Raw genomic sequence first — 23,955 nt, 5'->3', positions numbered from 1 at the left:
ACAAAGCCAGTTCCCAGGAGTCTCCAGCCCATCATGCGCCTCCTGGAATTTCAGGCCAGCGTGGCCTCAGCAAAAGAAACTCACTCTCCCATGAGGCCTTTTCATCTTTATTGCATCAGTTGCCAACTCAGAGTTAGAGACAAGTCATGAGACTGGGAGACAAAGGAGCTGGCAAAGAGCACCTGTAAACGGGTGTCCTCCAGTTCTATGCCCCTGCCCACTAGACAGGTTCCAAATTCCTTGGTATGGCCCCAAGAGTTTTGGGAAGCTGAGCCCATATCTCCCCCTCATGCACTCACATCTCCTACATGCTTTGGTCACACAGAATCACATAACTACCCTTGCGTAAGCTGCTCTATCTCCTGGAATGCCCTCCATCCTTCTCTGCCCTGAACACCTACTTTTCTTTTGGAGTCTGTCAGCTCTGCTGTGAAGCCTTCTCAGTCCCCTCCCCAGCAACCAAGGATTTGTGAGCCCTCTCCAGGTAGGTGCTCCCTCAGCCCTCTGGAAGACCACCATCAAGTCAAGTGACCCCCTGTCTGTCTCCCATCCTCTAGCCTGGAGCTTGGCAAGGATATAACTTGTGACCAATTCATCTCTGTATCTTGAGAGTCTGATGCCATTTCACTGTTTGAGCAATGAATGAATGACTGAATGAGGCTGTTATTGGTGGACGGGTGCCTGGAAGGTACCATGATCCTGGGGAGGGGGATACTAGAAGGTACCATGCAGTTGGCTGGCCGGGGGCGATGCACCTATAGGGTACCAGGGCTGTGTGGGTATCTGTGGCCTGGCCTTACCTTCAATGCTACAGGCGTGTCCTCCAAGCAGTAGACCCTGAGGCTGTACTCCAGGGAGGTGCAGAGGGCTGGGGCGAAGATGGCCAGCTGGAGCCGCTTGACTGCTGAGCGAGAATAGGACTCGCCCGTGAACACATAGGTGCCCAGCTGGTCTAACAGGATGTGGCAGGCCCTGGCCTCCAGCTGGCAGTAGCAGGGAGTGTCCAGCGTCTCCTCATCCAGGGTCACCACCTCCTGCAGGGTGAGAGTGGGGTTGGGGCAGACAGGTCACATGCAAGGCCCTAGAGAGGTCCATCCAGGTTGGGCCAGGGGGAAAGGAGGCAGGTTCAGATAGTGGGCCAGGCCCCCAGACTTGGCTCCTCACCTCCCAGTGGCCCTGGTGGGCCTGGGTCTTGAGCTGGAAGATCCAGTTACTGGCACTGACTTCGGCACAGTGGGGCACTGTGAGGATGACGGGGCGGCACAGCAGGAGGCCTGTGGGCCCGCAGGTCACCGAGGGGCTCAATACTGTCTGGGTCCCTTCCGAAAGTGGGCTGGGGGTAGGAGGGAGGCAGTGAGGGGAGGCCCGAAGAGCTCGGCCAGGGCTCCAATGGGTGTTGGGCTCCCACCTCTGCCCTGACTCCTGGGGTGACGGAGGGCAGGTCTCTACCCCTGGGGCTCCCAGAGGTCAAGGGTTAAGGAGAGGCAGAGAAATGGCATAGACCTTCAGACTATTTCCAGTTTTTTGCTATCACACTATGACATTCTCACAGGCAAATTTTTGCTCAGTCTCAAAATGTTCTGCACTCGGAGTATTTTTGATAGGTGTTGCTAAACTGTCCTCTGGAAAGCTGGTACTGCTCTACACTCCCACCAGCATGCCATGGAGGGCTGTGTTCTGTGCTTTTGCCAGAATAAAGGTATTCGTGTTTGAAAAAAATCTTTACAAATTCATGAATCGAAGAACTTCCAATATCTCACAGCTGTTTGAATTGCTATTTATTTGACTACAAATTAGGCTGAACATTTTCTCAAAACCTATTTGCCATTGTGTATGTGTGTGCACGTAACAGAGTATATGTAAATCACTTGTTCATATCCTTTGCTCATTTTTGTACTAAGATGTTCAGTTTTCCTTATTGGTCTTTAAAACCTCTTTACATAGTAAGGATATTATAGCCAGTTTGTCAATTGCCTTTCAAGTCATATGATCGTTGTGCTGGTTCTGCATATTGTAGATGTAGACGTAAATACATCGGTGTTTTCCTTGGAGGACTAACTGGCCTTAGGATCAGGCTTAGAAGGGGAGAAGGTGATATTTGAGCCCAGGGTGGGCAAGCAGCAGGGAGAGAGAGGAAGAGGAAGTGGGCAGCCTGGAGGGGGCGGTGGTTGGGGTCTCTACTCACAGGGTGTTTTCTGCCTTGTTGATAAGGAGGTACATCTCGTAGAACTTGCCCTGGGGGATGGCTCCATTGGGCACCAGCAGGCTGACCCCTAATGAGAGAGGAAGGTCAGCAGAGAGGTTCTGAAGGGAGTCCAGGAACTTAGAACAAGGGATGGACGTTTGCCCCCAGCTTGAGGCAGGGAGAGAAAGACATCTGAGCTCCAGATGGTCACCAGCAAGAGGTGAGGAGAGAAGGTCTGGAACTGGGTGCAACGACAGGCCTGGCCACCGACGAGAATGCTTGTCAGTAACACAAGGGCCTTTGGTATTGCGATGGGGTGTAGAGATGGGGCAAAGACCTGGAGTCCGAAAGTCCCAGTGCTGGCTCCAGCCTTGGGTATGACATCGGGTAACTGTAAACTGCTGGCTTTGCAACCTGAGAAGGGCACCTCTGCCTTTTCTGCTGCTAGAACCTAGGATAGCCTTATAGGTCTCTTGAACTACATGGGGTATTCTTGCTCACTTAACAGACAGAGAAACAGGTTTAGAGAGTGGCTGGGCCAAGGTTCTCCTGCCCTAGTGAGACAGAGGCAGGCCTGGACCCTGGGCCCTCTACTTTATGGTCACATTTTCCCCAGGGGCTCACTTTCTTCTCTGTGAAATGGGATCAGGGAAGCCTATCTTTCTGCTGGGTGGTGCTGGGCTGTCCAGAGAGGATGAGGCCAGGCAAGCAGAGAGAGACCCACCTGTGCCGGGGATGCTGAGCCTCCCGCCCAGGCAGCCAAAGGTGCCGCTGACGCTGCTCCCTGGGTCACGGGGCAGGCCCAGGAGCTGCTGGGAGCCAAGGCTGGCACTGCGCAGGTGCAGGAAGTGGGTGTCCCGGGAGAAATCGCCAGGGTACGTGCCTGGTGGCAGGACCCCTAGCAGGTCAGCCCCATCTGGCAGGCCTGACCCAGAGCCGGTGGTGCTAGAGCTGTAGACCTTGATCTTGAGGCTAGGCAGGGGGTCCAGCAGGGGCGAGTTGGTCATGGGGATCTTGTCGGCTGAGTCTTGCAGGGCATACATGGGCCCACGATAGATGCCGGCACTGGCTGTAAGGTCCGGAGGCACAGAGGGGTGCAGGAGCTGCGGGTGGTCTGCAGGGGTAAGGGGTACAGTCAGATCCAGCTGTATCTCACTGGCCCAGTTCCACATTCTGCTCCTGCTGGGGGTCCTCCTGTTGCAAAACCCCACCCAAATGTCCAGCTGCGAAGGGCTTCGGGGACTCAGCAACTTGGGTTATCTTTTCCCTTACTGCATCCCTCTAATCATTACTAATCCACAGTTATCTCTAGAAAAAACTCTGGTAAAACCCCAGAGGGAGTCTAGAGCCCCTACGCTAGTCTGACTGGCTGCCACACCCCGTTGGGTGCCCTGCCCCCACCCACCAGCTCAGGTGTTCCCAGGTCCTTACTGGGCCTTGCAGTCTTGAAGTTGACTGGGTGGAAGCCTCCAGTGAGGGCAGCGGACGAGTCGGTGATGTCGGTGTCCAAGTCTCGGCATTTGCGGCGGTACACCACCACTCCCACCACCATGAGGACGGCCACCACCACGAGGATGGACACCACAAGGCCAGCGTACAGTGCCACATCCCCCGAGGACTCCAGGACTGCAGGGACAGGAGGGCCTGGTGAGGGGCAGGGGTGGCGACCCAGGCCCTAGGGGAGCCAGGGAAGCCCAGGGTCCCTGGGGAGGGGCCTGGCCTAGGACAGAACGGTGCTATGCCGGGTTCTAGTCTGAGCCCTGCCATGACAGGCTGGTGCCCCCAGGCAAGCCCTGAACCTCTCTAAGCACCAGTCTGTATAAGTAAAACAGTCTCAAAACCCCTGCCTGCTTCCCTTCTAAGTGTGGCAAGGAGAGGCAAAGTGACTCTTGGTCACTCCCAAGAGCAACTAACTCATTGCTCATTGCTGAGGAGGAGACGGGGTTTGTAGTTCAGTCACAAGAGCCACAGTTTGTCCTGTCGGAGCCGGGATTAAACCCAGAGTTTCATTTGTAGCCTGCAGCAATCTCCAGGGGACCAGAGGGCCTGGCTCTGCAAGTGGCAGCTCTGACCTTCCCATTTCCCATTCTGTGCAGAGGGTGGGAGGTGGAGGGGCATGGAGGGAGTAGGAGGAAGGGAAAGAGATGAAGGGCAATGGGGTGGAGAGGAGGTGAGCAGGTGGAGGGGAAGGAAGGGGCTCAGGGAAACAACCCTTGGCTACACTCCCTTCCCCAAGGCAGGCCATTGGGCTGGGGGACACCCAGCTCTGGTGGTGGGGATGGCAGCAGGGTAGGCTGCTACACAGATGGAAATAACTCCACGTGGCCAGGCAGGAAGGGGTAAGAGTCAAGACCCAGGGTCTAAAGTAGGCCTGAACAACAGAACTTTCTATGACGATGGAAACATTCCATGTCTGCACTGTCCCACATGACAGCCACCAGCCATACGTGGCTACTGAACAACTGAAATGTGGCTGGCGAGACTTCGGAACTGAATTTTACATGTATTTCATTTTAATTGAGGTAAATGTAAGTTCGAATAGCTACCACACTGGATCTGTAGGTAGAACCCAAACAGCTGCTCTTCCTTTTGCTTCCTGTGGGAGGGAGCTCCAGGCAGCATCCATTTACTCTCTCCCCTCCCCGGAGCCCTCAGAAAGGTAGGCTGCTTGCCCTGCCTGGACCCCTGCAAGCCCCATTCCCCTGGGATAAGCTTGAGCCTGCAGCAAGGTAGGGCATGATGCTCGCCCACTTCTGCTCCCGTCTAGCCCCTGTCTCCCCTCAGTAGCCCTCAGGGCTGGGCCCCTACCTCTCTGGCTCCCCAGGCTGGGCTCTGCCTCCTGATGTTCTCCGTAACCACTGGGGGCCACTGGCCTAGTGATTTACAGTTCAGTCACCAGCCTGGTCCCCCAGTGAACTGGGCCAAGAGCCTCACTCATTTTATAATTCCAGAATCATTTGGAAACTGTGGTTTAATTACCACAAGCTAATCTGCCCAAGCAGCTTTACTACTCTAGAGTTAGGGCAGAGCAGCCTCTGGGGGCTGACGTGGAGCATGGGTGACCCAGAGGACTTTGGAGGCTTTGGCCCAGCTGCCGGGGGCACAGTGCAGGGCTCCGAGAACAGGTGTGGGCCTGCCCACTGGCCCTGTCCCAGACAGGAAGGCCAAGGGGATGGATGGGGCTAAGAGCGCCAGCTTCGGCCACAAAAACATTTCAGTTCAAACCCTTGCTAGATCCTTGGATAAGTCCCTTCTCTCTGAGACTAGGGTTCTTCTATTATGGGAGGGTCAAAATGATGCCTTAGGGCCTTTCTGTCAGCCGAGGGTCTGCCCATGTGCATGAGCATCAAGTCCTAGGAACCGCGGGAAGGATTGGTGGGAAATCTCCTTCAACTCCCACTGTCCTGCCCCCCACACCCCAGGAAAGCCAGACAAAGAGAACCCCAGAGGAAAGAAGACAGCCATGAAATGGGACTTACGGTGGCTTTTAGGGTCACTTAGAGTTTTCTTATCTGTCGAGGGAAATAAAGGGAAAGACAATGACACAGGTGGCAGGGAAAGGTGGTAGAGAAGGTGATGGGGAATGGTGCAGATGAAATGATCGATGTGGTGGGTGGGCAAAGGCCTCAAAGGGCTGCTCCACTGCAGGTTGGGCATTGAGGCCGGGGGGTGGGCTGGGGTCCCTTTCCCAGTTCCAGAGCTCCCGCCCCTAGGCCCCGTCTTCCTGAGGACTCACTTTGCATGCACAGCCCGTCGGTGCAGTTTTTGGAGTCGAGCAGAGTCCCACTGCAGTCTCGGCCTCCGTTCTGGGGCGGGGGCGCCATGCACTCACGACTGCGCCAGTGGGCGCACTCAGTGCTACAGGCCGACCACTTGCTCCACTCCGTCCATGCTCCATCCACTGTAGGAGCACAGCACATAGCACATGGGAACACATGCATACACGGAGACGTGTACACGCAATTATGTGCACAGAAAATAGCAATGCACCACGCAAGCCATACAAAGAAATCCATACCATATCCAAACACCTCACACCAATGCAGAGTCAGGTGTACTAGATGGGTAAAATGAACACGAGTATGTGCATAAGGTCACTCACACAGATGCATCTCAATGCAGAAGTGTATACACAAGGACACAAACCCAGGGTGAAAATACTGCGCTGCTCATACAACATGTAACCAAAGAGAGCACACAGCAAGACACGTAAGAACAAATGGATGGAGATGCGGAATCAGACAAAGATGAAGGGAGAAGACGAATGCTACAGGATTAGGGTTGGCGGCCAAAGTGTGCCTGACAGTCAAGCGCAGGAGTACAGGCTTCCTGACCCGGGGCAGCTCTGGGACCTTGGCCCAGGGGGCCTACACTGAGAATCCTTGGCTTGGTGGCAGAAGAGCCCACCCCTCAGACCACAGCTCAGAGCCTCTGCCTCCACTCTCCAGCAGCCAAGGGAAGAACAAGAAGTCAGAGGTCATAGCATCTAGTCCAGCCTTCTCGGCCAGCTGTGGGTCCTGGAACAAGCACCTGCTGCTCCCCACAATGGGGAGAGAATGGCTCCCTTGACTCTGATAGACCCGGCAGCACAGAAGGCAGGGCTGGGAGCTAGGCGTGGGCCTGGATGTGGGTAGGGTGCCATCTGGCCAGCAGCCTTACCTGGGCATACGGTGGTGCAGGCAGTCTTCTGGAAGGCCTGGCCCTCGCAGAAGGCTCCTCCATTGAGTGGGGTGGGGTTGGTGCAGGTCCGTGTGCGCTTCTGCCAGCCACGGCCACAGCGGTTGGAGCAGGGTGACCACTCTGCCCAACTGGACCAGCCGCCGTTTACTACAGGGGCAGTGGGTATCATCCAGTTGGCCTGCTTTTGCAAACCATGGGCCCCCCAAACTTCACTCCCCACCCCTGATGAGGCCCCTCCACTGAGAACTGGCCCTTCCTAGTTGGACCCCTCTTGCCTGCAAGGCTGGGAACTCAGATATCCATGGGCAGACCTGGGGTGCAACCATCAGCACCAGAGGAGACTCAAGAGGTAACTGTCTATTCTCTGCCCCATTGTACAATGGCAAACAAAGGTTCAGAGAGGGCTGACATTTAACCAATACAGGACTCTTTCTATAATACTTCTGTTATCTCAGCTGTGGCTCCACCCCTCACATCCAAGGGGACAGCAGTAAACAGCCTATGGGCCTGGCCAACAGTCCCTATTCTGCTAGGACATGGTATGGGGATGGGGCTATAGGAATGCTGACTGAGCCCTGCCCCAGCCCCAGTTCTGAAAGCACTGGGTCTCCTTCAGGGACAGGCAAATGGCCTAAGAAGAGGCGAGTGCTCCTGGTTAGGGACCCAGGGGTGCCTGACTTGACTACTAGCGTAGCTATGTGACCTTGATGAAGGAACCTCCCCTCTCTGGACCTCTTCCTCCTCGCCATTCACCAGGGTCCTGCTGGCCTCCTGGGCAGGGCAGGTCAGGCGGGCCATCTAGCCCTAGGCTCTCCCCACTCTCTCTGCCGTGCTGGCCCCCGACTCAGGGCTGTACCATAGACAATGATTGTGGCAGTGGTGCTGCGGCGCTTGGCCACAATATTCTTGGCCACGCAGGTATAGTTGGCGGTATCTGACAGGCGGGCCTGGCGGATGATGAGGTTGTGGTCGATGGTGAGCAGGAAGTTGGTGTCCTGGGTGGGGTCAATGATGTCCTCGTTCTTGAGCCATTCCACCTGGACGAGCAGGGTGGAGGGGTATGAGCGCATGGGGGCCAGAAGGTAGCAGAAGTGGGCAGGCATCCCGGGAAGTGAGCCCTCTCTGGAGGGCTAGGGAGGCCTGACCACAAACAGGACAGCAGTTCTATCTACGTCCACCCACAGTGGTGACACAGCAAGGCAGGTCCTTCATGTGCCAGGCACCGTGCTGGATGCTACAGAACACAGTGGTTAAGATAACCACCCACCAGTTGGGAAATGGCCTCAATTTCATCAAATATAAGATGAAATTTAACAGCATCTACCCCACAGGACTGTTGTGAGGACTGAATGAGTTAATATGTGGCAAGTACGGAGCACAGTGCCTGGTTCACAGTAAGTACGAAACTGGTTTTGGCTAGTAGCACATGCCTTCATCATAACTCTTCAAACTGACTCCCTCAGCCAAGGTGAGAGGCCTGGCAGGTGATTAAAAACATGGTCCCTGGGTTCAAATCCCAGCTCTGCCATTCACTAGCTGGGTCACTCTGGGTGACCATTTCACCCCTCGCAGCGCTTTTCCCAGCCATAGATGGAATGGTGACATCCACCTTAGATAGCTGTGTGAAGACCAGCATGCCGAGTGCCCAGCACACGTGGAAGCCCAGCAAGAGGTAGCCATCATACGGGGTGTCTCTCTGGGCCCATTTCACAGAAGAGGGCATGGCTGGGGGAGGTTAAGTGGTTAGAGCAAGGTTCTGGGGTCAGATGGGCTGTTCCTGAGCTGGAAATGTAGGGGCCTGTCTTCCCCAATCCATCCTACTGGCATCTCTGGCAGCAAAACTGAGCTCTCCTCTATGCCCAGCTCTGGCTGCTGGACCACCAGTGCAGGCAGTGGGAGAGGCAACATGTCTGGGACACAGCAGGGGTGGAGAGCAGGGAAAGGTGGGCACTGTCCAGGGATGCAAAGACCATGTGGTAACGAACGGGAAGGGGCGGCCAGCTTTTGGGGTGAGGACACACTCAAGACATATGCGTTATGATACTCTTTGGTGTCCATAAAGATGGGCTTTGGATTCTGGGTGGGGCAGGGGAGAGTGTATACGGCCATTTCCCTTGACCCTGGGGTCTACCCCAGCTCTACCCCATCCCATGGGGTTATACCAGCGGAGGGCCCAACTGAGGTCTGGCATGTGCTGAGTTCTGCAGAGGTCCCAGTTCCTTTCTTTGTAAAATAGGGAGGGCTCTGGGTGGCTGAGGCATCATGGCTGGTGGTAAATACCATGCCTGGCTGGCCTCTGCTGTGCCCAGCATTCCCTGTGTCTCCGCTCACCTCGGCCACAGGCACCCCCTCCGGGGGGCGGCATTGCAGGAGAACCTCGTGGTCCAGGGGTACTTCCTTGCCCAAAGGCTCCTGATCGAAGTTCTTGCGCAGGTCTGGGAGAAGGGAAAGGGTCCCAAGACACAGTCAGGGAGGGCCCTCGGCAGAGTGGGAGACTGAGGTGTCCTATTCTAGCCACTAGGTGGCAGTGCACATCAAGGAAACATTTATGGGGCCCACCTGGCCTTTACCTAAGGCAGTCAGTCCCTCTTCTTCAAAGTGGGGGCCTCACCGGGTGGAGTTAAGGGTTCCTTTCCTAACTCTAGGATCCTAAGCACATGGTGGTCTGGGGTGGTGAGGAAGCTGGCAACTTCCTTATACAGAAGTAGATGAAAAAGGGCCGTTAGCCATCTAGGAGACAGAGGTGGCCCAGGTTCTGGGTCTAGAAGCCCTCTCTGAGCTGACATCCATGGGCCCTGATGCTTCTGTGGTGGGCATCAGCCAGATGCCCACACAGATGTAGAATTCCCTGTCCAGGATCCACAGGGAAGGGGAAAGGGCCCGAGGAATGGAGTGGGGGTGTCAGGGCGGCGTACATGCGATGCGGACATAGGCCCGGTGACTCTTGGTGGTGCCCGCAGAGCTCCAGGCCACGCACTGGCACCAGTAATCTTCCAGTCCGAACAGCTCCTCCACCTGCTGCCGAGACACCTCAATCTGCACCTCTCGTACCCGCAGGCCTGGGAAGAAAAGAGAGATGGCGTCAGGGTGCAGGTCTGAGGACACAAGACATAGAACATGGCACTATGAAATCTCTCTCACCCTCCAGTCCTGTTGGCCCTTCTGCCAAGTGCCTCTCATTTCCATCTATTTTTCTTATGTCTTCTGCCTTCAGCCCACCCTACTACCAAGTACAGCTCACCTGGAAATTGAAACGGCTAACACAAGCCCTCTGTAAAGCATCCAATCCACTTTCCACCCTGCAGCCAGTGTGAGCTCTTCAAAATGCACAAATGGCATGTCATTCCCCTGGTAATGCTCCAGTCCTCTCAGCATAAAGACCCAGACACTCCACCTGTGCCCCAGGCCCTGCACGATCTGACTGCAGCCTCATTGGGCATTTTTTAGTCCCTTATGTTCCCCTGGCCTCTCTGGCCATAGGGCCTTTGCCCATCCAGTCCCCTGCCTGCAACTCTCTTCTGTCCTTTCTGTCCAGTGAACTCTCAGTCAGCTCTGGGTTGGGCCTCACTTCTGGAAGGAAGCCCCTCTGCCCCTGACCCTGGCCCACCCCTACCCACTCTCAAAGTACTACTCAGTGCTTCCACCACTACCTTGGACATTGATTTGTGCGGTTATCATTCCTGCCCAACCTGATTTCCTCATAGCACTGACCAGTATTTGGAATTATATTATTTATTGATGTATTCATGTGTTAACTGTCTATCTCATGCAGGAGAATGAGGAGGGGCTTTGCCCTGCTTACTGCTGTGGTTCAGAAAAGAGGCTGAACAATGTATCTGAAAAGAGCATGTGGCCTCTCCCTAGTCATGACTTCGGAGCTTGTGAGGCCAGAGCTTGGGCGGGAGGCCCATCTTCCTGGGAGGACCCTGACCTCTCAGTGGTTCCCTGCCAGGACTGGAGGCCTCCCTGGATAACTGTATCCACTACCCTACAGAGAGGGAAATCACTCACTTTTCTGCCAGCTCTCCCTCGACAAAGCCTTTTATGCTCAAGAAAAGAATGAGCCCTTCTGAATTAGGGTGCTCATCCTAAGCTCCTCCCCAAAGCTTGTAGGAGGTCTGTGAGGCCTCCTCTTCCAGGAAGCCCTCCCTGACTCACCCATCCCAGAATTCCTAAAGCTGCTCCTCCTTGCCATGATGTGTCCCAGCTCACTCAGTTACACATGGGTTCTGATAAGCCCCTTGAGGGCAGGACAGTCAGCCGTATACAATGTGGTACTGTGGCATGGTGGTTAAGCATAGGGCTGGACGGATGGACAGGTTTGAATCCTGGGCTCACTCTCACTCCCCAGCTGTGTGACCTTCACTAAGTTACTTAGCCTCTCTGAGCCTCAGTTCCGTCATCATAGTAAAACACTCAGTGTAAACTCTAAATGAGTCATGCCACGGCACATAGCTCAAGCTGGCTACAAATCAACTCTGGCAGCACATTCGGACCTCTCCCAGCCTCTTCCTTTTATATTTAGAGAAACTGAGACTCAGAGAGGGTAAGCGGCAGGTGCAAAGTCCCATAGCAAGTTGCCAGCAGAGCCAAGATCAGCTCTCTTGGTGTGTTCCCTAGGTTAGAGCTCTATTCCCTAACACGTGATGCCTCTCTGGACCTCTCCCAATAAAGTCATTGCCTTAACTTTCCTGAATCGTGGCGGGGTGGGTCTTACCCAGGGAACCCAGACAGTGAAGAGAATCCCCTCCTGATGGCCAGGGATCTAAATGGGAGTGGAATAGGGTTTGCTGTCAGGGAACACAAGAGAAAGGCTGCTTTGGGGGTGGGTGGGGGGTTCTGCCCTCTTGCAGTGGCTGCCTAGAGTGCTGACCCAACAAATGATGCTGCATGGCCCGGGGCAGGAGAGCAGGATCCCTGCCCGTTATTTTCCAGGCAATGAGCCTCGAAGAGTGGTTCTTTTCAGAGGGGTCGTCCATCCAGAAGGTTTCGGCAGCACCCATCAGGACAGAGGAAAACCATCATCTTGGGCGGCTCGACACCTTGGCGATGGTTCCAGCGGGCAGAGAGGGAAAGGATGAGGACTTTGGTCTCCCAGACTTGGGCCCGAGAATCAGGTGTCCTCCCCAGCATGGTGGCCATGTGGCAGGTGGTACCTAGGCCAGGATACAGGGCTAGGCTGCCTGCCCCAACCTGGCATGAACTGGCGGGCTGGCCTGTCCTGCCTCTTCTGGCCCAAAGCTGTCATCTTCTGTGTTTTCAGGGCCTCGGAGGGTGCTAGGAAGGGCCAGGGGTGAGGAATAGGAGGCTCGTGTGGAGGTAGCCACATTGATGCTAAGGGAGCAGCCTCTAGGACCAACGTCCATTCTTCATAGCTAACGGGGACAACAGTGTCCCAATTTCTCGGATTGGCAGGGCTTATGTGCCTAGTAGCAGGGGTATAAGAGCCATGCCGTTACTATTACTAATAATTGCAGGGGCTATGTGGTTCCCCAGCAGGGTATACTGTCCCCTTACTCTGCCTGGACCCCCATGGCTGATCTCTAATACATACCAGAGGGACTCAGAGAAGTAAGTCCAGGTTTCTAGAGAGGACAAGAAAAATCCATAAAGAAGATGGAGGAAATATCTTTATGGAATGCCTACTGCGTCCTGGCACTGTGTTCAGCACGGTGTGGGCATCACTTTGTTCCATCCTCACCAGGACCTTCTGTCAACATTCCAATTTACAAAGAGGTGGAATGAGCTCAGAGAGGTTGAGTAACTTCCCCAGGGTCACACAGCCAGAGAGTGGGGGCAGCTAGGATATATATTTTTTGTTTAAAAAATTCCTTTTTTATTTTTAGATTTTGGGTGAGAACGAGATTCCAAATCTATTCTTAAATGTTTGGGAAAATACACATAGCATAAAACTTACCATTTTAACCATTTTTAGTTCAGAGGCATTAAGTATATCATGGGGTATAGTTTTAAGCCTGGGTGGTTCTGAAACGTGTGAGCTTTTTATAGAGAAACAGAAGTTGGAGGAGGCAGAAAGAAGGAAAGAGAGAGAGAATATCAGGGGAGAGACACAGAAACTGAGGCTGAGAAAAAGAGAGAAGAAGAAAGAAAAAGAACGAATAAAAGTGGGAGAGAGAGGGGCACATAAGGAAAAGAGACAGACACAAAAAGAGACAGGGATGAGACGGGAGAGACAGGGGACAGAAGAAAAGAAGAGAGGGCTGGAAAAGCAGGAGAAAGAAAATGATCAACGAAGAGACAGCAAAAATAAGACAAAAATAAGACTAAGGCAGGCACTGGAGCCAGGGAGCCACCCTGAACCTGGGTTTGGCTGGGGCTGTCCAAAGCTGGCTGGCCACGAGCGACCAGCAGTGGATGGCCTTCTTCCTGTCTTGAGCCCTGGGAAAGCCTTCCCGCCCCCAAGGGTTCCTACCTATATTGCAAACAGGGGCCTGGGGACAGACAAGGCCCGCCCCCCCAACTTAGCCTGGGGTGACCACTGGGGCAAGCCAGGCTCTGGGAGATGTGAAGAGCCCAGGGCTCTGCCTCCTTCTTCCCCCGGGGGGTGAGGGGCGCCCAGAAGGAAGGGGCCTTATGCTTCAGCTATTCTCTCTCTCTCAAGATTTGGGCTACACCCTCACACCACCTCTATGATTATTCACTTAATATTATTAACCTTTCTTAAAAAGCTTTTTTTAAAAACTAAAACAATTTCTATGGAGGAAACATTATGTCATTACTATGAATAGAAATAGTATCACTTCTCACAAACAGATCGGTGAAACTAATGATGGTCTAGAATCCTGGTTAGGCTCCGGCTCCTCTTTGTTAAATGGGGCACGCAGCAGGTGCTGGGGGGGTGGTGAAAGAACCCCCCTGCTCCCCAACTGGACTTGCTCCCTGATATGAGCAGGATGGAAAGAAAATGGGAAAGAGAACACGTGCTCAGCTCAGCAAGGGATTAGGTGCTGTATCATTTGGTCACCCAAAGTCAGGCTAGGACATGGCAGCCCTCCTTGGGGAAACACTGATCCGGAGTGAACCCCAGAGGGAAAACTGAGGCCCAGAGGGGCATCAAGGCTGTGTGAAGTCTCACGTGGAGCCTGGGGTGGAGTGAGGCCCAGGACCCGGCATCCTGAGCACCTCTGGGCCCGGGGTGTCCTGGGTGTCCTGGGGGTGACCAAGTGAGTGGGGTGGCTCACCGGTGGCCTCGTCCCTGTCCTCCTGTGTGACATGGTCATTCTGGCTGACCCATTCGCCATTGCACTTGAAGTAGATCTGTGTGGCGGGGAAGGCGCGGCAGCTCAGCTCGACCGGCTTGTTCTTCACGATGTAGGCATCCTGCGGCTCCTGGAGGAAGTGGGGCAGCGGCTCAGCTGGTGCCGACGGGAAGGAGTCAGGGAGCACCTCGCTGCCCGAATCACCGCCTGTGGAAGGAAGGAGGGCTCTGTGATGCCAAAGGCTGGCAGGCTGGGGTACCCCTTGATTCCCCCAGGAGTCCAAGAAGAGTGAGGGAGCAATCAGAGGAGACCTGCTGGAGACGCCCTCTATGACCTGAGCAAGGTCTGGCTCTCCCGGGCCTCAGTTTCCCCACCCCACCCTGCTTTTAAGAGACTGTGCTTTAACGACAATCCCAGATCTATAATGCTATGTGTGATTCTGTTTCTTTACAGTTGGAGATTTCAGGGTGGCCTGGGGAGGTGAGGTGACCCATCAGGGCGAGGACACCCCTCCAGCCTTCCCTAATGTCCCCTGCACTAGCCCTACCCAGACTTCCTCCAGTTCACCACAGTACATGAAGGGCTGGAAATGAGGCTGAGGCTGGAACTCAAACCAGGCCAGTTCTGCCCTGAAGCCACAGCTGCCCTTTGCAGCCAGGCTGATGAAAGTGGGGAGAAGAGCCAAGGCCTGCAGTGGCGTGGAGTGGGGTGAGGTGGGGTGATGCACCACGCCTGGACTCCCTGGTGCAGCTTGGTGGGTCTCCTCTTCCAGGAAGCCCAAGGCAGGTGGCAGAATGGAGGGGTAATCTACCTTCCCAGCAGCCCCCACCCTGAGCCTCCCTCGTCTGGTCTGGGGCTCTGATCCACCCCTTAGTCTTCCCACCTCAGCATAATCCACACTCTGCCGAAAGGATGAGGAAACTTTAGAAGCTGGGAACACAGTGAGGCTGTCAATCTCCTCTCTGAAAGGGGCCAAAAAGAAACTCTGGCCACCAGCCTCCCTGGAAAGAACAGCACCTCAGGAGGTGAGACAAACAGGAAGGGAGAGCAGCCAACCACCGCCGGCACTAGGAGGGGGAGAAGCCAGGCTGGGCCAGGCTATTGGTTCACAATCCACTTAGGAAAATTGACTTTCCAATGCCCTGTCACTGTCCTAGAGCTCCAGAACCTCAAGTGGGGCTGGATTCCCGGAGGCCAGAGTAGTCCCTGGGATCATGTACTTGTCCCCCAGAGTGTAAGGAACAAAATATGTCTGACATGCCCAAGCCATGTTGTCTCCCTGTGCACCAGCAGCGACGGCTAAGATTGGGGGAGCTTCAGGACCTCTGAGAAAATACATGGCTGGTCACTGGCTCCAGGGTCTGGATGGGGTGTGTGTATGTTGTTGGAGGATGTGAGAGCGAAAGAATGAGAGAGACAGACAGACAGACAGACAGACAGACAGACAGACCGACCGACCGACACCTGGGGGAGAGAAGGAGAAGCCAGCAGGAAAGGATGTGACTTCAGCTCCATCCAGCATGCTCTGTGTAACCCAAGGAAGGCCTCTTAACTATGACTTCATTACTTTGTCTCTAAAGAGGGCAGGATCACATGAGATAAACGTGCGTGAGTGCCTAGGAGAGGTCAGGCACATAGTAGGTACAAGTTACTATATTAATATAGCAACGAATGCTCACCTTACATTAGGTGCCACGTTTTCAGCACTTTACATAGTTAACAAACCTAATTCTTGCAACAACCTCCTAAGGTTATATTAATCCCAGTTTATACATGGAGACACTGAGGCCAGAGAGATTAAGCAACTTGCCCAAGACCAAGAGGCAGAACCAAGGTTTGAACCCAAGATACAGACTGTAGCATTTGGGATGTTGCCCAGGACTCCACACTGCCTATCAGTGGAGTAGCTCCATACACTGTGGGAGTCCCCACACCTGAGAATCCTAGTAGATCCTGGTCAGGAAATTACAATCATGGGGGCTCTCTCATCAAAGGTCCAGTAAAGCTAGGACCCTCTTTCCTATTTCAAAGCTGAGGAAACTGTAGATCATCCAAATGGGGCAAGTGATCAGCTGGTTAGTGGGGAGCTAAACTGGGAATAGTACTGAAAATTCCTAAGGCCAGGCCATGGCTCCCCCATATCCAGTTCCCTCTGCCAGGCAGGAAGATACCTTTTCTGTAGGTAAACTGGCAGCCTCTAAGGTCTGGGAGCTTGGGCAGTTGGTGGCGAGATGACGCAGTGCCCAGGGAGTTGGACATTGGTCTCCCAGTGGCCTGACAGCTAGTCACTGCGGCCTTTCTGCCAGCTTGGACAGCTCTAGGGAGAGCAGGGTAGAGCCAAAAGGACATGTCGGCAGCAGAGAATCTGCCAAGTTCCAGGCCCACATCCCACCACCAGCATCCTGTTTCAGTCTCAGGCCTGACAGGTGTAAAGCAGGGCTCGGGCTTCAGACTCAGACACCCCTGGGTTTGAACCAGCCCTTACCGGCTTCAGGTACCTCATCTGTGAAATGGGGGAGGGGCACTGGACCTCCTTTCAGGGGTGGCAGCCATGAGAGGTGTTTGGGAGCCCCTGGGTGCAGTTGTAAGCTGGTCCTACCTTCTAACCACGTGCCCCCTGGCCCCCAGGTGATGGCTGCCCTGGCTCTCCACGGTATGTCGGGCTGTATTTATGACTTTGTTTTATAACCCTAATGCAGCTCATTTATAAAGCATGCAGAGACGCGACTGAGGAAAGTAAACATTAGACATCCATTAGTGCTGCAGGCCCCGCCCTCTCAGCCTGGCACAAACGTTCTGCTCTGGCCTTGGCAGGAATATTTCTGGACATCCTCATGAGTGCCTCTTTGTCGTGGCAGCACTGGGTGGCTCTTGATGTAGCTAATGCCCCCTTGCCAACATCTCCACTGCCCCAGGAGTCCTGAAGGCAGATGCTGCCAGGAGACAAGGAAGAAGAACCAAGGGCTGATCTAAGAGTCCTTCCCAGAGGGACCACTGGCAGACTGCAGGCTGGCTGGCATGTAGTAGATGCTCGGTGAATGCAAATTAAATAAAGGAAGGTTGGGGGCTGCTGCCAGGGCCTAAGTAGCAACCAAGTTGGGACCCCGCCCTAACCACTGGGCACTTCCCCTCCTCCTTGGCCCTGGCTTGGACCTCGTGCCTGAGGGAGGACCCACAGGTGTCCTAGATGAGGGCCATCTGAGCCTGTCATTTGGGGGCCAGCTGGGAGGAAGAAGAAAAATGGAGTCTCGAGTTTCCTGGATGCTTACTCTGCCAGATGCTTTCAGAAAGCGTTTCACATTAATGCACTGAGCCCACAAAAACCTTAGACAGAGGTTCCCAAACTTTTGGTCTTTAGCATCAGTAATTTTGACCTGGGTAATTTTTCTTGGTAATTTTTATCCCAAGGCCAAAAGAAATTCCTAGTGGTTCTGTTTAAGTAGTTAAATCCAAACAGCGTGTGTGTGTGTGTGTGTGTGTGTGTGTGTGTGTGTGTGTGTGTGTGTGTGTGTGTGTGTGTGTGTGTGTGTGTGTCCTAACACCTTAGTAGCCATTTGAAAAAAATAATACACATAAATTGAAGGAAAAATATTTGTATTCAATTCTCAAACAGCCACAAGGACATACTAATGGGGATATGTGCACCCATTGGACACTAGATAAGGTCTCAAATCTTGTTATCAAAGTGGACACTGTCACCCTCATTATTTGTCTCGGGGTACTCCCGAATGCCCAGCTTTGCAAAGATATGATGCCATCTAAGGGAAAGAAATGTGGTGTAATGTTGAAGTTGTAAGCTATCTTGAGCTAGTAGTTGTCCCAGTGTCTGGCAGCTGTCCAGATTGCTGTGTTTCCTTGAAGGTTAAAAATATCTCACAGCATCCCTGTGAATTTGCTGCAGCACCCTGGGGTGCCTCAGCACACATTCTGGAAACCATGGCTCGGTGTGTTAGGTACTGTTATAATCCCCATACTATAGAGAAAGAAACTGAGACTAAGACAGTTTAAGTGAATGGCACAGGGCTATAAAGCTAGTAAACAGCAGAGCTGGGGAGCAAATTTAGGCAGTCTAATACCTGAATCTAACTTCTGAACCGGGAACAGGCACTTTTATGTACACTATCTGCTAGGTGCTTCGAATATTTCAGCTAATTTACTTCTCACATCCCCAAGGTGGGGACTATCTCCTCATTTCACAGACGAAGGCATGAGGCATCAAGGGATTCGCCTGTGGTCTCCTGGTCAGTGGGAGGAAGCCAGGCTTGGAGCCGTCCCTCTGTCACTCATCTCCCTGGCTTCACTATAGCTCTCCTGATGCTTCTTCTTCACAGAAGCAATAAAACACCTAAGAGCTATCCTGGGAGGAGACTTTGCCTCCTCCAGGCCAGATCTGGATTTCCTGCTGGCGGGAAAAGGTCCCACATAAAGTATGTTTTCTTAATAGCAGAACTCCTTTGGACCTATGATTGCCAAATTGCAACCTGCCTTTAAAGCGACAAACAAGAATGGCCCAGCTATCGCAAGATGAAGGTACAGGAGAGGACATATCTGTGCATAGACATAACCACAGACAGTCAACACACAGGAAAAGAACCACCGAAGTCAGGAGACCTGAGTTTGCACCCCAACTGGCATTGCTATGTGGCCTTCCTCTCGGGTCTCAGAGCCACCATTTGTAAAATCAGGAAGTCGGTTGAGTAAATCTCTTAAGCCCTAATCTGGTTCTAACACTTTGAGATTTGAAGATGCTTTATGGGGAACCTGTTAATGTATGACAGTGTCCTACTGAGTAACTTTTTTCTTCAGGAAATTAATTTGCTAATGTGGGGTCACCTTTCTTGTCATTGCTATTCATGGCTCAAAGGCCCAGCATACACTGTGGTCCTAAGGCACACTGTTGGGGAGTCCCTGGTAGGGAGGAGGAGGAGGAATTACGTGATGCTAGGCTCTCCCAAACATGCCCCAGCCCATCCAACTCAGGCCTTAGATCAAAATGATGACTAGCATCTCTGGATGGGACCTCTTGCAAGCACCATGCAAGCCCTTGCTTCAAAGTCACCTATATCTGCCTATGTGAAGTCTCTTGTCAGCTAGTTTCCCTTAGAGGCACAGGTTCACAGGGACAGAGGTTACTTCAAGGACCAACTTGAAGTCACAATATCCCCCATTAACTCCTTATCCAACCTTGACTCACATACCTCCAGGGACAGGAGCACACCTCTGCCTTTCTCAGACAGGTTCGCCTTTGCCTCCTTACTTTCAGCTGGAATTTGCTGTCTGAAGTTGCAGCCATTGCTATAATTCTAAACTCTGAGGTGACGCAAGACAGTATACTTCCTCCTCCCCTTGACAGCCTCCCAGCTTCTGGAGGTGGCCGCCTGCCCTCCTTGGCCTTCTCATATTTCTTTAGAGTATTCACAAGACAAAACTTTGCATCCTCTCACCACCAACCTGGCTTCCTCATGGACAAGTTCAATTTTGCTCGCAACCTACTTAAAATATGGGAGGGGAGGTAAACAGGGTGGAGTCTGGCGGGCACCTTCCTGCTTCTGGCAGCTCGAAGGCTCCTTAGCAGTTCTGGCAGCTAGCTGCTCTTGGAGGGCAGGGAGCACATCACACCCTTCTTTGTGTCCCCACAGTGTCCAGGACAGGACACCAGTGCCCTGGAAGGGTAGTGGAGTCTTCAGGACAGAGCTGGGAGCCTGGGCCCAGTCTCCACCTGAAAGCAGGACCTGTGCCAGGCTACACGCTCCTGGCTGGGCCTGGGCAGTGCCCAACATGGAGACACAGGCTGCCACCCAGTAGGTAGGAGGCCCCAATGAGGAGGAAGTTGAAGCCGCAGGCTTGTTCAAGAGGTGCCAGAATCTAAGCCACTAGAAGCAGAACTAGGGGCCTTGAAGGTGAAGAAAGTGACTCCAGGACTAAGATAAAGAAACTGTATTTCCCAGAGCTACCCTTGAGAGGAGGGAGAGGCTAAAACTATAGCATTCAGACATTCCTGAACGGGACTCTCACCAGCTTCTAGGGAAAGCCAGAAGGGTTCTGCTTCCTTATGGTGACCCTGAGCCTGGGGCCCAGGCTGGAAGTACACGTAGTGGAATGGGCTGGCCTAAGAGCCAGCAGACCTGGTTCAAATCCTCACTTTGCCACTGAGACCTTGGGAAGGTTATTTTACCTCTCAAGGCCTCAGTTTCTCCGTCCATAAAAGAGGATAATAAGTGCTCTGTCAGTTTTGAGGTGTGGTGAAGATCAGCTGAGAAAATAGATGTAAATGTGCTGTATTAACTGGGAGGTACCCATGCAGCCAGGGGAGGCACCAGGCAGGAAATCCTCTTGGGGTGCCCTGAGTGTGGATGCCCGAGCCCCAGCAGGTCAGAAGCACAGAAAGTCCATGCTCAGAGAGGCCTGGAGCCCTGCATTCTACCAGGTCAGGGAGGGGAAGTGACTAATGTAACATTATGTAGCAAATTAACAGCCAAGTTGGACCAGTGCCCAGTTTCTGATTTGGGGCTGAGGAAGGGAGACAGCACAGCTATGGCAGGGCTCTGGGTAAAGGCCCGAGCTCTGTCTTTCACATGCTTGGGGTGGTAACTCACTCTCGTCAATCTCAACTGGGTCCACCTCTGGTCAGCCCTATTGCCCAGGTCAGAAACCTTGGCATGAGACTGTAGTGGTTTGGTAGGGAGGGCCTTTACACTTGCCCTTGGTTTTTGTCCCAGGTAGGTGACAGGACCAGGCCTGGGTCCCCAAGCTCAGCACCATGGGGTGGGCATCTACAGCTGAGCAGGGCCTTGTGTCTTCAGGGCGGGCTGGCATGAGGCAGTGCCCCCACTGAGGGGCAAAACTAGGAGGAGAGAAGGCGGGCAGGCGGAAGGTGAGGGCAAGGGAAATGCCCCACGCTGGGCACATTTATCATCAGCAATCACAGTCTTTCTCTAGCCCCTGGACACCGGCTAATTCTCGCCAGACTTGACCTCCCACTGCATGGAAAATCTCTTCCATTCACTGCGAGGCTGATGTGCTCAGTGGGGAGTGGGGAGAGCGAAGGGAGAGGAGCCCATTTATTATTATGTTTTAAAAACACACAAACCCCACATGGAAGGACCCCTCCATGGACACAAAGACCTTCTTCCATCTGGCCCTGGCTCCTGGCGGCTGTGGGGTTCAGGTTGGGGCCCCCCTCAGAGGCAGTTACAATGGCCGTTACTGATGACAAATGGGGGCTGGCAGGCTTTGGGGAGGCTGAGTTATTCCCAACAAAGGAGCCCCTTGCATGACCCTTTTCCCATACCCTCTGCAGACCTGCCCGTGCCCATGACATCACTTCCTGTGCAGGAAGTGGCCTCACTGAGATGACTAGCTGGGTCAGGAGCTTGCATCTTGGAGAGGGTGTCTGGCTGAATCTGAGAAATCTCTCCCCTGACAAGTGAAGGAGCTGATGGGAGGCTGGGCGGGGCCCCAAGATGGGCATGGAGCCCTGGAATGAAGCCCAGGCCCCATTTAAAAGAGGCCACACTACTCACAAAGTAGGGAAGGGCACTTTGGTTACTGGTCATTGGTCTACCCTCAGGTGTCAGTGGTAACTTGGGAGGCTACAGTCCACATCCACCGGCCTGGACCCTCCAGACCCTTCTCCTGATCATTGGGCTCCCCTCAGCCTGGGCCTGGGTCACTCTAGGGCTAAGTTTTGGTGCCTCTTCAAGACCCTAGGTTCCAGGGTATCACTGTGCCCAGAGGCCCAGACCATAGGAGGCTGGCAATCTGCTTCACCTTCCTCTCCCAAACAGGGAGCTCAAAGCCCTCTCATCTGTCATACTCCAGATAATAACATGTGTCCAGCACACGATGTGATTATCATCATCAGTGCAACAATCCTGTGAAGTAGGTGTTCCATTTCACAGATGAGGGAACTGAGGCTCAATGAAGTGAAAGACATGCTCAGGCTCATAGCTACTGAGGGGCAAAAGTGGGAGAGGAGAAGTGGGTAGGCGGGAGCTGAGAAACCCAAAACTCTTCCAGTTAAGCCACAAGACCTCCCTTGGCCCACAGTGCCCCTGAGGGACCAGCAGACAGCAGCTATTTTCTGCCCATTTTGCAGATGAGCAAATGGAGTCTCTCAGAGTTCACTAGCTTGCTGGAGGAGAAGAGGGTCTTAGCTTCCTAACTCCAGCACTTGGCTTTCCTTCCTCTGTGGGCTTGACAAGTCCTGGACTTGTTGGGAATGCCCCAGACAAACAGATCTATCTTAGCCTGGAAGGGGGCCCACTGCTAGCCTGGTATAGCCCCCAAGGTCACAAGCCATAACCATCTCCCCTGGAAGCACAGCGAGCCCCAACCAGGCTGGGACAGTGGCCCCTTTCTCAGGGCTGCCTCTGTCAATGCTCTAAGACAATGGCAGTGATGTGGGCCTGTGGGAGACCTGCTATTTTATTTGGCCATTTCTCTGCCATCCAGAGTTGGGATGAGGCAACTTTGAGTTGCACTTTCAGACTCCACCAAACCCCAGTTGCCTGGGTTCTACCTGGGGAGGCATCCTTTTCCCTCCCCTGCATCCAGCCCATGATGCTGATGGACTTTGGTGCTGCCAGGTAAACATTCAAGATGTGCCTCAAACCTCATGACCATCCATCATCACCTCCTACTGTCTCCAAGCTCATGTCTTCCTGCCCAGACCCCTCCTCACTGTACTCCCTACTTCCTCTCCTGCGCCCTCAGATTTACTCTCCTCATAGCAGCCGGGGCAATCTTGCAAAATACACATAAATCGCCCCCCTGCTTACACCCTCCAATGGCTTCCATTTATACCCGGAATGAAGTCCTAACTCCCACCAAACCCTTAGACTTCAGATGTTCATCCATCATTCACTGTGCTCCAAGCCATCTAGATATGTTTCCTTACCCCTGAACGTGAACATGACTTCTTAGTCCCATCTCAGGGCCTTTGTTGTTCTCTCCTTTTGGAATGCATCTCCCTACCCCCATCTCCTTATATTCTTTGGCTAACTCTCTGTCATTGAGATATCAGCTCAAGTGCCACCTGCCATCTCCCCAGCGAGGCCTTTCCTGACCACCAAATACAAATTCATTATCCTCTATTTTCCCTGATGCTATCTCTGCATTATTTTTTTGTTTGTTTTGTTTTGTTTGTTTTTGTTTTTGACAGTGCTCATCTCTCTCTGGAATTACTTTCTTCCTATATTTGATTGTTTGTTGTCTGTGTCTGGACAGGTCTGCTCTCTGGAAGGCAAGTTCCTTTAGGGCCTGTTAATAACCGGGTGCTTGTTTTTCTGGGTATGCTGGGGGCACAGGACTTTCTCCAGCTGTACTGCTCGACCTCCTCAGAAATATCTGGGGTGGAAAGTGGGGGTAGGAAAGAGCAGACAGGGGCGATGGGCACAGGCAGGGCTGACCTGGGCCATGGGAGCCAGTCCCTTTGGAACCCCCATCCTGTAGGATGGAAACTCAGAGACTATGTAATCACCATCCTCTAGGATGAAGACCAGAGAGGGTGTGGCCTGGCCTCAGATCACACAGCACCTGAGCAGCAGAGCCAGTAAGAGAAACTGGGTACTAGACTCTTGGGGGAGGTCGGGGGAATTTATTTTTAAAATCTACCTCTTCCTTCTAATGAAAAAACTTTTTTTTTTCTTAAATAAGGATGAAACTAGAAATCACACATTTCCATCCCCAGTTTATCAGAATTAGCACTTGACATTGGTCCTTCCTGCCTTTTTTTAGATGCATACGTATTTTGTGACTTAAAGGGGCCTTGCTACATACACTTGTGCGTCCTATGTTTTCCTTCCAAGGCTGTTAACTGAGGACTTTTAAACCACAAACAAAAATGCACCAGGCATCGCTCTCTCTCTC

At 53.2% G+C, this 23,955-nt stretch overlaps 1 protein-coding gene across 1 annotated transcript in view; it reads right to left on the bottom strand.

Moving 5' to 3' along the window:
* Positions 1-23,955, bottom strand: part of UNC5B (unc-5 netrin receptor B) — an 80,517-nt gene that overhangs the window by 4,045 nt on the left and 52,517 nt on the right. The window contains exons 2-13 of the mRNA XM_011372176.2: positions 14,068-14,292; positions 9,781-9,924; positions 9,197-9,300; positions 7,722-7,902; positions 6,845-7,012; positions 5,922-6,086; positions 5,665-5,697; positions 3,617-3,811; positions 2,910-3,299; positions 2,186-2,273; positions 1,165-1,333; positions 801-1,034 (exon numbers count right to left, since the gene is read on the bottom strand). Coding sequence (XP_011370478.1) covers positions 801-1,034; positions 1,165-1,333; positions 2,186-2,273; positions 2,910-3,299; positions 3,617-3,811; positions 5,665-5,697; positions 5,922-6,086; positions 6,845-7,012; positions 7,722-7,902; positions 9,197-9,300; positions 9,781-9,924; positions 14,068-14,292 — 2,096 coding nt within the window. The remainder of the gene's footprint in view (positions 1-800; positions 1,035-1,164; positions 1,334-2,185; positions 2,274-2,909; positions 3,300-3,616; positions 3,812-5,664; positions 5,698-5,921; positions 6,087-6,844; positions 7,013-7,721; positions 7,903-9,196; positions 9,301-9,780; positions 9,925-14,067; positions 14,293-23,955) is intronic.

This window comes from Pteropus vampyrus, unplaced genomic scaffold (assembly GCF_000151845.1).
Source record: "Pteropus vampyrus isolate Shadow unplaced genomic scaffold, Pvam_2.0 Scaffold202, whole genome shotgun sequence".
NCBI classification, from domain to species: Eukaryota; Metazoa; Chordata; class Mammalia; order Chiroptera; family Pteropodidae; genus Pteropus; species Pteropus vampyrus.
The sequence above is the reverse complement of the archived record's forward strand: the minus strand, read 5'-3'. Positions and strand labels throughout refer to the sequence as shown.